Here is an 11212-nt window from a genome sequence, read left to right as displayed (position 1 = left end):
TAAGCCATGCAATGACTCCAAGAATTTGTTCTTAAAGACTCTGAAGCTTAATTCATAGATTTGTGGCATGTGTCTAACTGCATCCACCACTACATTATATTTACCTCTCTAGTAACATATATGAAGGTCAAACTGCTATCGGATCTATGCAGTGACGCCAAGTTTTTTTTAATATATACTATGAAGCTTAATTCCTTAGTTTCTGGCTTGCGACGACTGAGTGTATCCACCACTATATTATATTTACCTCTCTAGTAACATATTTGAAGGTCAAAATCTTATCAAATCTCTGCCCACCGAGTTTTTCTTCCCTTCAATTCATTATGATTTGAAAGCCATTTTAAATTTTCATGGTCCATCAGAACCTCAAAACTGGCACCATATAAATAGTGTCTCCACTTTTTAAGTGCATGTACAATCACCAATAACTCTCTCTCATAGGTTGAGTAGTTACGCTGGGCACAATCTAACTTTTTACTATCGGTGTGATCATAAACAATCCATATTTATGAAAAATTTAGACTCTCAAAGGGGCCCTATAATGAGGTTTGACTTTACCTCTCTTGTCCAAAGTAGGCAACGCGATGAAATACATAAACGCTTTGTCAAAACCCTATCAACCAACATATCATTGGAAAGATCTTAGAAAGTAGGCTCTAAATCCTTAAACCCCGCCAAATTTGGAGTTAATTTGTAGAAGTTATGCCTCCCTACTAAAGCTGAAATGTGGGGAGAGATTCCATTTATAAGAGGGAGTTGTCATATTAAAAAATGGAATCTTTTAGAATATAAGAAATCTGATGGCATGCTATATATCAATAGATAGAACTCAATGAGTACATTCTAAATCCAAAAGGTTTCACAAGTTTTGATTTCATTTATAAAATTTTTATCGTGTACCTGCTTTGGACAAGAGGGAGAAAGTCAAAGTCCTTATAGGGCCCATTTGAGAGTCGAAAATTTTCCTAATGCAACGCATGTGAAAAGACTGTTGTGAGGTCCCCAACCTCGAGAAATTGGGGCCACTTGATAAATGGTCTTCCTTTATTCTCAAGTTCTGTTGCTAACACCCTACTTCATTTCCACGAAGTAGAGATACGAGCAACAGAAGAGAGAAAGTTCTCTATTCATCGTGATCGTGGTTATCATGGTCATACGCCACATGACAAGTCGATAAATCAAGGAATTCTAATGGAAGTTATTTCCTATAACATAGAGATGAAATCCCATTGACATATGTTGAATCCATAAACAACGTCTTTTTCCCCACGTTTAAGAGGCACGATCGCCATTCATAAACCATGAATATGATATGAGACATAATATAAACTAACTAGTAATCTTGTGAAAAGTACCCGACTAATCGGGTCCATCCATCCGTACACTAGTATCCTACGTATACTAGTCTCCCACTTTCCACAACACACTCACATGTTCTTCTTGTTCTCTAATTATTACCACACAATTTTACATATACAAACAGTGTTCCTTAATTAATTTCGGACAAGGTTCTTTTATACAGCCCTTCAAAGAATACCAAAATAATTCAAACAAGGCCTAATGGAGACAATCCTATATTTTAACAAAAATAATATTTTCATTTTTTTATGAGTTGTCGCTATCTGTCGCGGACTTCCTCTGTCTAACCAATAGAGTCTTTACAAAGTATTTATTCGCTAATCGCGAATTACGCAACCTTTTCATCTTGCTAGCCACGAGGCATCCCGCTAACCGTGAGGCATCTTGCTAACCGCCAAGCATCTCACTAATCGTGAGACATCCCGCTAACCGCCACGAGGCATCTTGCTAACCGCCAGACATCCCGCTAACCATGGGCATCTTGCTAACCACTAGGCATCCCGCCAACCATGAGGAACAAAAGAGAGTCAATAACCTCAGCTTAATATCCGCTAACTTCGGAATCATTTCGCTAACCGCGAGGAACAAAAGATATTCTTCCAACAATTCTTCCCTTTAAATGATTCTTCAAACATGATCAACCAACTCTGTAAATCAACCGTAACAACTTATCAAACAATAACAGTTTATCAAAAGCAATAACAATTTAACAAACAGTGACAATTTATCAAACAGTTCTTTCACTAGTCTATGAAACATATGCTTGTTTCTTGTGATAGAATCACGTTTCTTGGACAGTTTAAGGGAATCCCTATGCTTAGCTTCCTAGGTCAACATGAATAGCAATACAAAATTATAAATTTGTCTTACCGGATTAGCGACATGTTCGATTACTTCCCGTGTTTGAGGTTGGACTATTTCACCTTCTTTCGGAGTCGATACCCCCGCTTGAGTTATGATTGGAGTAGAAGATACCTTCTTTTCCATCTTCGTTGGAGGTGGAACGACAAGAGTATCCTTGGAGCTTCGAGGCACTCGTTTCGGGGCCATCGTACAGAGGTAGAGAAAAGGGAAAGATAAAAAGAGAACTCGAGAATTTGAAAGACAACACGACGATGGTAGAGAGGGAGTTGGAGACGAAGATGGGTTGAGGGTGAGAGGTTGAGGGAGAGAGGATAACTCCGACGTTATGGCAAGAGAGCTTCCGCTTCTGAGAATTTCTGTGTGTGTGTGTGTGTGTGTTAAAAGTGAGAGAAGAGGGCCCTTTATATAGGCTCTCAAGAGCTAAAAGCACAAGCTAAGAATAGCAAAAAGCAGAAAGATAAGTTCGCGCACGTTCGAGGTTTTTTTTTCATGAAGCATTTCGATGCGCGATTTCAATTCTCTAATTTTAAAGAAGCCTGGCTTCCAGAATAAGAACTCTAAACTTGATTCCCTCCTCTTTCTTTTCTAAAAATACTCATCCTTTCCTAAAAATACTCCTTCTACTCTTTCTCTTCTAAAAATACTCTTCCTTTCCTCTCTCTTTCTTAAAAATACTCTTTCTTTCTTGAGGGTCAAGTCTTATCTTTAAAGATAGACTTGAAGCTTAAGTTTTCTATATCAACATATTGTTTCCAAGTGAATAAAGACCATAACTAATAGTTCAAAAGTCCAATTTTTGATCCAGTTGTAACGCTTTATGACTTAACAAAATTCGAACCTTAAACACTTTTGCAAGGTAAATGAAATAGTTTTATTGAAAAATGTTGAGTACATTACAATTGCTCTCAAATCAGCACATGACAATCACAATCTGCTAGTTGTCTCACCGAGATTAAACTATGTGAGATCTCAGGAACATAATGCACATGTCATAGGACAAAAGATGCACCACTAGGTAATGCCAAGCATATATCTCCTACTTTTGCGATGTCAAATTCCGAACCATGAGCCAAGTGCACATGGCCAATCCTCTCACTAGAGAAGGTACTAAACCACTCACGACATGGTGCGGCGTGGAAGACTGCATCCTCATCTAGCAGCGAACGAAAACAAATGTCACATGTGCTAGACATCTAATCAAGAAAAACACTAGATGTAAATGTGACATCACTATCACTCACATATGAAGCAACCTCTCTAGTCTATGTCAATACCTCACATACATCACACACATCTCTATTTTTGCCTCATACGTCCAAAACAATGGTGCCTAATGTGCCCCCTGTAACCATAATGCCAACAAGTTAAGTATTAGTATGATCGAAACCTCCGTCTCTCATGAGTCATTTTGCAGACTTTGAAAGGTCACACGCATCTGTGAAATAGATGGATGTCAATAAGCCAAAGTTTGCATATGTATCAAAAGAGGTGTGGTGAGAAATCTTGGTAGAAATTCGATAGAGTCTCCCTTATAAATTGAGCAAAATATCAAGAAAAAGCTCAACCATAATCCGCATCAAAGATGCCAAAGTGGGAGTCTTCCTTGTAAATTGAGCAAAATATCAAGAAAAAGCTCAACCATAATCTGCATCAAAGATGCTAAAGTGGGAGATCATCTCGACCACTACACAACCATGACTATGATCAATGCATATGCAACCTTTAGCTCAACATAGCTCTACCAAAGAAACCTGTAGAGCCTGCAACTTGTGACTACTTGTAACATGTAAGTAGTAGACTCACGATCAGAATATCCATTGATAAAAAATAGTGCATAACCTGTAACTTGTAGCCACTACGAGCATGTACACTATAACTCACTCTATGCGAGAGTGGATACAAGAACACTAAATTCGTGTTCGAAAGCAACCAAGCTAGTTGAAGTGAGAGGCAAAGCTCGTTCACTATCAATGTGGAAGTCACACTCGATTGTTAAAGCATCAGAGAGTAGACTGCGAATATGTAGAAACTATGGCGATACCTTCCAACAGAGTTTCCCTTCTAATTTGAGCAAACTCTCAAAAACTCTCATAAAAAATGGCATACACAAAAGTTGTGAAGCCAACTAGGCTATGCACATAAACAAAAATAAAAATTTTCATCAACAATCTGTCATACATCAAGTCAAACGAACTAGCAGGTTCTATCACCTATGAGTTATGACTAGCTCAATCTGTATTCGCATATACATACATTAGCGAGAAGCACTAAACCAAGTCCTACAACCTCTCTAAAATCCCACACAGTCTCAATGTACACAGAACTGCATCCGAATGTGTATCAATCTAAAGGCTACATCTCAAATCAACACTTTATTACACAAATACAAGATTAAATAGCACCACAGTGTGACTTCTATATCCAGAGATGCAAGCTACATAATGCTCTATAGTGTAGGAGTCCAGCTGTCAAAGCGTTTATACATAGAGATTATTGTAGGTTGCTGCAAAAAATCAACATTCAAAATTTTGATATCGCCAAGGCGTCCGGAACATTGAGAATCCCTAGGGTAGACTCTTAGATCATATAGATTCGAGTCCGAGTGTGAGAGATACGCCAAAAACAATGTTTTGTAGCCTGAAAGTGCATAGCAAACTTGTTGTTGAACCTGTTGTAATTCTGGACAGAATTTCAACAACTAAACATCGCCATCACATTCGAAATGTGCCTAAACCCAACTGGACTCTCGAATCATATCCATCTGACTCCGTGTGATGGAGATACGCAAAAAACAGTGCTTTTCGAGCCTGAAAAGGGCAAAAACGAGCTGCAAAAATCATGTTCCTACTTTTTCTCGGCTCTCTGTGCCAAGGTTACCGTTGCCACTCCCCCTACGCATTGATACCAGTTGAAGAGTATGCTAATGCAGAAGCTGTGTAGTGCGATGCGGGTGCACGTGCGATGAGTGTAGAGTAATGGACTGGGTGTGGGTGGAGTACTCATTACTAAATGAGTGAGACCCCTTATTATTTTATGTAGAAAGAATAAGGTCAATGGTCAGTAAGTCAGTGGACTGCCAGGCATTGCACGTCCGGCTCAAGGCAAGACCCATGTCGTCTTTACCCCAATAGTTTAGGCAAAACATAATATGAGTGGAGATATTATATTGCTCCCATCTGTAACTTATTTTGTACTAACCACATTCGCTTTCTGTTGTGTCCCAATTTTGCTTAACATATAGTCTTCTTGTTGTACATACCATGTAGCCGCCAATCCTCCCAATATAGTGCAAACTTCGACGATTTATCGAGAGCTATCGGTCATATTCTCAAAACGGTCTAACCATGATAATATATCTTCTTTTGCAATCCAAAAAATTACTTTGGTTGCACCACACGATTGTCACGATTACTTTGTTTGTGCATGAGAATCTGTTGGGTTTGCATTTGTTGATTCGTCATCAATGTCATCAGCATTTGACTACTTCGTTGAAGCTGTTGAACAAATTTCTGCATTAGATTGTTATTTGTTACATTCGGGACAGTGGTTGGTGCGGCGTCCATGAATTCTGTGGGGAACTCGATAGTCATGTTAGTATCGTAGTGAAGATACCCACTACATCATGAGTTTGTCCTTAATGGGTTAATGGTTTAAGCCTGATTCGATTTCGCCTAGCTGGATCATCGACATCGTCTTTATCATCGGCGAGAGTGGTTTGTAGCCCGTCAACTCCACCAAGAACTCTCTTTGTGCGAAATGTCTCAATGTAAAAGATCACCTAGTAATATTAAAGGTTGAGCAGACATCGAAATGACAGAGGCTCGACTGCGGACATAATGAAGAAGCGCGGTGAGCACTGGTGAGAGTAGGAAGGAGGAGCGGAATGAAGTGTGTGATGGGAGAGAAGGAGAGTTCGCAATGATCAGGACAGACCTCGTGAGGCTACGTTGCTGCTCCCTGAAGCACTCCATGACGGGTCTATATAGCGTCCGTCCGGGGTGCTCGCATGAGATATGAAGGGGTAGCTTTGCTGGCGCATGAGTTGGCCGCCCACAAACGACGTATATTTCATAACCCATCATGCCAACAGAAATTAGCAAATTGGAAAATCAGAATTTTGGCCATCCACTAAGCCATGCCCTGCGGGGCAATGGAGGCGTCTCCAGGAAGATGTGCCACTGTTTTGGTGAAGGTAAGTACCTCTGTTCTTGGGTGCATCGTGTGTCACAAATACACGATTTGTTTTCTCTCTAAACACCAGTGGCTTTGTGTTCACAGAGCACCGCCAAGAAAGCAGCAATATCCACTATACAAGAAAACATGGAGAGGAAGAGAATGAGCCTTTATTTTGTCAGCTTGCTTAAAGACTGTGCTAAGAAGAAGGATTTGTGCCAAGGGAGTAGGATACATGCGGATGTTCGTGACAGTGGGTTACTTGAAAATAACACATATTTAGGGAACACCTTAGTCAATATGTATGCCAAGTGCGGTGCACTTGTCAAAGCGCAACAAGTCGTTGACGAGCTTCCTATACGGGATGTTGTCTCTTGGAACACACTGATTGCAGGGTATGCCCAACTGGGGCAGGGCCAGAAGGCTCTAGGTTGTTTTCAGCGGATGCAAAGTGAGGGCCTCTCTCCAACTGTAATCACCTATACTTGCATGTTGAAGGCGTGTGGCACTACACAAGACGTTGCCATGGGGAAAAAAATTCATGATGAGATTGCAAGTCAGGGGCTGTTAAAAAAAGACGTTGTGCTTGGCAATGCTTTGGTCGACATGTATGCCAAATGTGGTGTACTTGTGAAAGCACAAGAAGTGCTCGATGAGCTTCCTGTCCGGAATGTCGTCTCTTGGAGTGCGTTGATTGCGGGATTTGTCCAACAGGGGCAGGGCTCAGAAGCTCTGGGCTGTTTTCAGCGGATGCGAAGCGAGGGCATCTCTCCAGATGCAATCACCTATGCTTGCATCTTGAAGGCATGTGGCATAACACAACACACTGATATGGGCAAAAAAATTCACGATGATATTGCTACTCAGGGGCTGTTGAAAAAAGATGTTGTACTTGGTACTGCCTTGGTCGGCATGTATGTCCAACTGGGGCAGGGCCAGGAAGCTCTGGGCTGTTTTGAACAGATGCAAAGTGAGGGCATCTTTCCAAATGCATTCACCTATGCTTATGTTTTGAATGCCTGTAGCATTATGCAAGACGCTGATATGGGCAATAAAATTCACGACGATATTGTTAGTCAGGGGCTGTTGAAAAAAGACGTGCTGCTTGGCAATGCCTTGGTTGACATGTATGCCAAATGTGGTGTACTTCAGAAAGCACAAAAAGTGCTTGATGAGATTCCAGTCCGGAATGTCATCTCTTGGAACACACTGATTGGAGGATATGTTCAACACGGGCAGGGTGAGGAAGCTCTGGGCTGTTTTCGGCGGATGCGGAGTGAGGGTGTCCCTCCAGATGAAATCACCTATGCTTGCATTTTAAAGGCATGCGCCATTATGCAAGACACCCATATGGGCAAAAAGATTCACAATGATATTGTTTGTCAAGGACTATTAGAGAAAAACTTTGTACTTGGCACTGCTTTGGTCGACATGTATGTCCAACAGGGGCAGGGCCAAGAAGCTGTGGGCTGTTTTCAGCAGATGCTAAGTGAGGGAATCTCTCCAGATGCAATCACCTATGCTTGTATCTTGAAGGGATGTGGCAGTACGCAAGACACTGACAAGGGGGAAAAAATTCATGATGATATTGTTAGTCAGGGGATGTTGAAACAAGATGTTGTGCTTGGCAATGCCTTGGTCGACATGTATGCTAAATGTGGTGTACTTCAAAAAGCACAAAAAGTACTTGACGAGCTTCCTGTCCGAAACGTCGTCTCTTGGAACACGCTGATTTCAGGGTATGCCCAACAGGGGCATGGCCAGAAGGCTCTGGGTTGTTTTCAGCGGATGCAAAGCGAGGGCCTCTCTCCAACTGCAATCACCTATGCTTGCATCTTGAAGGCCTGTGGCTCTACACAAGACATTGTCATGGGGAAAAAGATTCATGATGAGATTGCAAGTCAGGGGCTGTTGAAAAATAATGTTGTGCTTGGCAATGCTTTGCTTGACATGTATGTCAAATGTGGTGTACTTGTGCAAGCACAAGACGTGCTTGATGAGCTTCCTGTGCGGAATGTTGTCTCTTGGAGTGCATTGATTGCGGGATATGTTCAACAGGGGCAGGGCGAGGAAGCTCTGGGCTGTTTTCAGCGGATGCGAAACGAGGGCATTTCTCCAAATGCAATCACCTACGCCTGCATATTAAAGGCATGTGGCATCACTCAAGACGCTGACATGGGCAAAAAAATTCACGATGATATTGTCAGTCAGGGGCTGTTGAAGAAAAGCATTGTACTTGTGAATGCTTTGGTGGACATGTATGTTCAACAGGGGCAGGGCCAGGAAGCACTGGATTGCTTTCAGCGGATGCAAAGTGAGAGCATCTCTCCAAATGCATTCGCCTATGCTTGCGTCTTAAAGGCGTGTGGCATTACACAAGATGCTGATATGGGCAAAAGAATTCATGATGATATTGTTAGTCAGGGGCTGTTGGAAAAAGACATCGTGCTTGGCAATGCCTTGGTTGACATGTATGCCAAATGTGGTGTACTTCAAAAAGCACAAAAAGTTCTTGACGAGCTTCCTGTCCGGAATGTTGTCTCTTGGAGTGCGTTGATTGCAGGATATGTCGAGCAGGGGCAGGGCCAGGAAGCTCTGGGCTGTTTTCAGCAGATGCGAAGCGAGCACATCCCTCCAAATGAAATCACATATGCTTGCATCTTGAAGGCATGTGGCATTACCCAAGACGCCGATGTGGGCAGAATAATTCACAATGATATATTAAGTCAGGGGCTGTTGAAAAACGACGTTGTGCTTGGCACTGCTTTAGTTGACATGTATGTCCAACAGGGGCAGGGCCGGGAAGCTCTGGGCTGTTTTCAGCGGATGCGAAGTGAGGGCATCTCTCCAGATGCAGTCACCTACGCTTGCATCTTGAAGGCATGTGGCATTACGCACAACTCTGATATGGGCAAAAAAATTCACGGTGATATTGCTAGTCAGGGGATGTTGAAAAAAGAGGGGGTACTTGGCAATGCTTTGGTTGACATGTATGCCAAATGTGGTTTACTTCAGAAAGCACAAAGCGTGCTTGATGAGCTTCCTGTCCGGAACGTTGTCTCTTGGAATGCCCTGATTGCAGGATATGCCGAACAAGGGCAGGACCAGGAAGCTCTGGGCTGTTTTCAGCGTATGCGAAGTGATGGCGTCTCTCCAGATGAAATCACCTATGCTTTCATCTTGAAGGCTATGCTTGCATCTTGAAGGCATGGGTAGCTTGCGCCAAAAAAGAAAATGGAGAGAGAAGCACCTCAAAGAACATGTACATGTACACTTGAGTCATATTGTAAATATAGGTAGGACATGTAAACCAAGGCAACTAGTTGGTTCAGGCTAACAAAGCCATCTCTTTCTCTTTGCCTGGTTTGGGAGCATGCAACCATAATACTGTCTTCCCCCCAAGAAGCACCCTGGTAGTGATCTTTGGGCATTAAGTGTAAACTCTGGTAGTGATCTTTGGGCTCCCTTTCTTTTCTATTAGCACTTTCCTTTTGTGCTAGTAGCACTTCATGCACCTCCTTAGTCGGCACCTGCAAGCGCAAGAAATCAAGAGAATAGAAGAGAGAGAAGGTGTGTTGCACGGGGCAACGAGACCATGACAAAAGAGATCACATACCAGATGTGTCGCAGGGCTTCCGGCCCCCAAAGGAAAGGTCGTGCCTCAAATTCTCAAGGGTTAGATGAAGAATCATAGCCTTTTGTTATAATAAACCCAATTGTACGGTGCATTAAACAAGGTGAGGAGTCGCGATGGCCTGTAGAAGTTGTTTGGGGGGGGGGGACTTGACCAATAAAAGTACGCTTTTTAGCAAACTAAAGTGATTTGTTAGCCGCATTTGTATTGAATTGAAGTGATGTCCGAGAGGGTATGAGAAAACAAGAACCTAGAAGAGAAAAGCTTGAGAGGGTATGAGAAAACAAGAACCTAGAAGAGAAAAGCTTGAGAGAGAGAGAGAGAGAGAGAGAGAGAGAGAGAGAGAGAGAGTGCTTTGTTTTCCACAAATCCTTTTCCTTAAGTTGACATAATCCTTTTTTGACAACTCCATGATTTTCATGTCCCAATGCTAAATATGTTCTTACCTTTTAGATTGTATTAATTCTTTGATTCAATCTAACTCTATTATCTGTATTCTTGTCATTTGTGTGGGTATGGTTGTCACATTTAAAGATTCAATAAGAGTATATATCCCTAGAGAAGAAAAGAGAAATGAAATGTTATATTAACGTCTTCAAAAGGGCCAGAATGACCTATGACACCAAACTGATACAAAAGTGGTGAATCTGTTACAAAGAGTACCTTAGTACTAAAGTACTAAGTGTGAAAAGTGTGAAAATAAATGTGAAAAACTAAATACAAAGTATTAAATAAACTTCTTAGGAGCATTCTGGGTGTCTGGCTAGAATGCTTCTAATCCTTTGTTATAGTCTCCTTCGGTGAAGTGTGCTTTTGCATCTCGGTTGTGGTTGTCTCCATTTCCTAAGCTCAATCGCCCTGTCAATGAGGGTGCCTTTGGTATAGATGTGGGTACTCCTTTGTGCTGGCTGCTGGTCTCTTGCTTCTCCTTCCACTCCTGCTTCTCTTGATCCGAAGAAATCTGTGATCTACCTCTGAGGCTGTAGTGCTCTTTGTCTTCTCATTAGATTATCCCTGTGCCGATGTATTTCCAGTAGGTACAAGCCTAAGCATCTTTGATCTTGGTATTGCATGACTCTATCTAGAGGTCCAAAGCCTTCTTTAAATAGGCAATGGAAACGCCCACGTATCTCAATAGTATACGGTGCAATGGCATATGTAGTGTAATTCTGTCTCCGGCTC

At 42.0% G+C, this 11212-nt stretch overlaps 1 protein-coding gene across 1 annotated transcript; it reads left to right on the top strand.

The window, feature by feature from the left end:
* The first annotated feature begins 5715 nt into the window (after positions 1-5715).
* Positions 5716-10132, top strand: LOC147428741 (pentatricopeptide repeat-containing protein At3g09040, mitochondrial-like). The gene is made up of 2 exons (XM_086496712.1): positions 5716-6415; positions 6502-10132. The coding sequence occupies exons 1-2, from the start codon at positions 6359-6361 to the stop codon at positions 9598-9600; spliced, it is 3156 nt and encodes a 1051-aa protein (XP_086352838.1). The 5' UTR covers positions 5716-6358; the 3' UTR covers positions 9601-10132.
* The last annotated feature ends 1080 nt before the right edge of the window (positions 10133-11212 follow it).

This window comes from Adiantum capillus-veneris, chromosome 23, assembly GCF_014529385.1.
Source record: "Adiantum capillus-veneris isolate H3 chromosome 23, ASM1452938v2, whole genome shotgun sequence".
Lineage (NCBI taxonomy): Eukaryota > Viridiplantae > Streptophyta > Polypodiopsida > Polypodiales > Pteridaceae > Adiantum > Adiantum capillus-veneris.
The sequence above is the reverse complement of the archived record's forward strand: the minus strand, read 5'-3'. Positions and strand labels throughout refer to the sequence as shown.

What these genes read in the sequence shown, in the direction of transcription:
- LOC147428741 (XM_086496712.1), top strand. Translation starts at nt 6,359, where the DNA reads ATGCCCTGCGGGGCAATGGAGGCGTCTCCAGGAAGATGTGCCACTGTT. An exon ending in GTGCCACTGTTTTGGTGAAG is followed by an intron (nt 6,416 to 6,501) that starts GTAAGTACCTCT and finishes TTGTGTTCACAG; the next exon opens with AGCACCGCCAAGAAAGCAGC.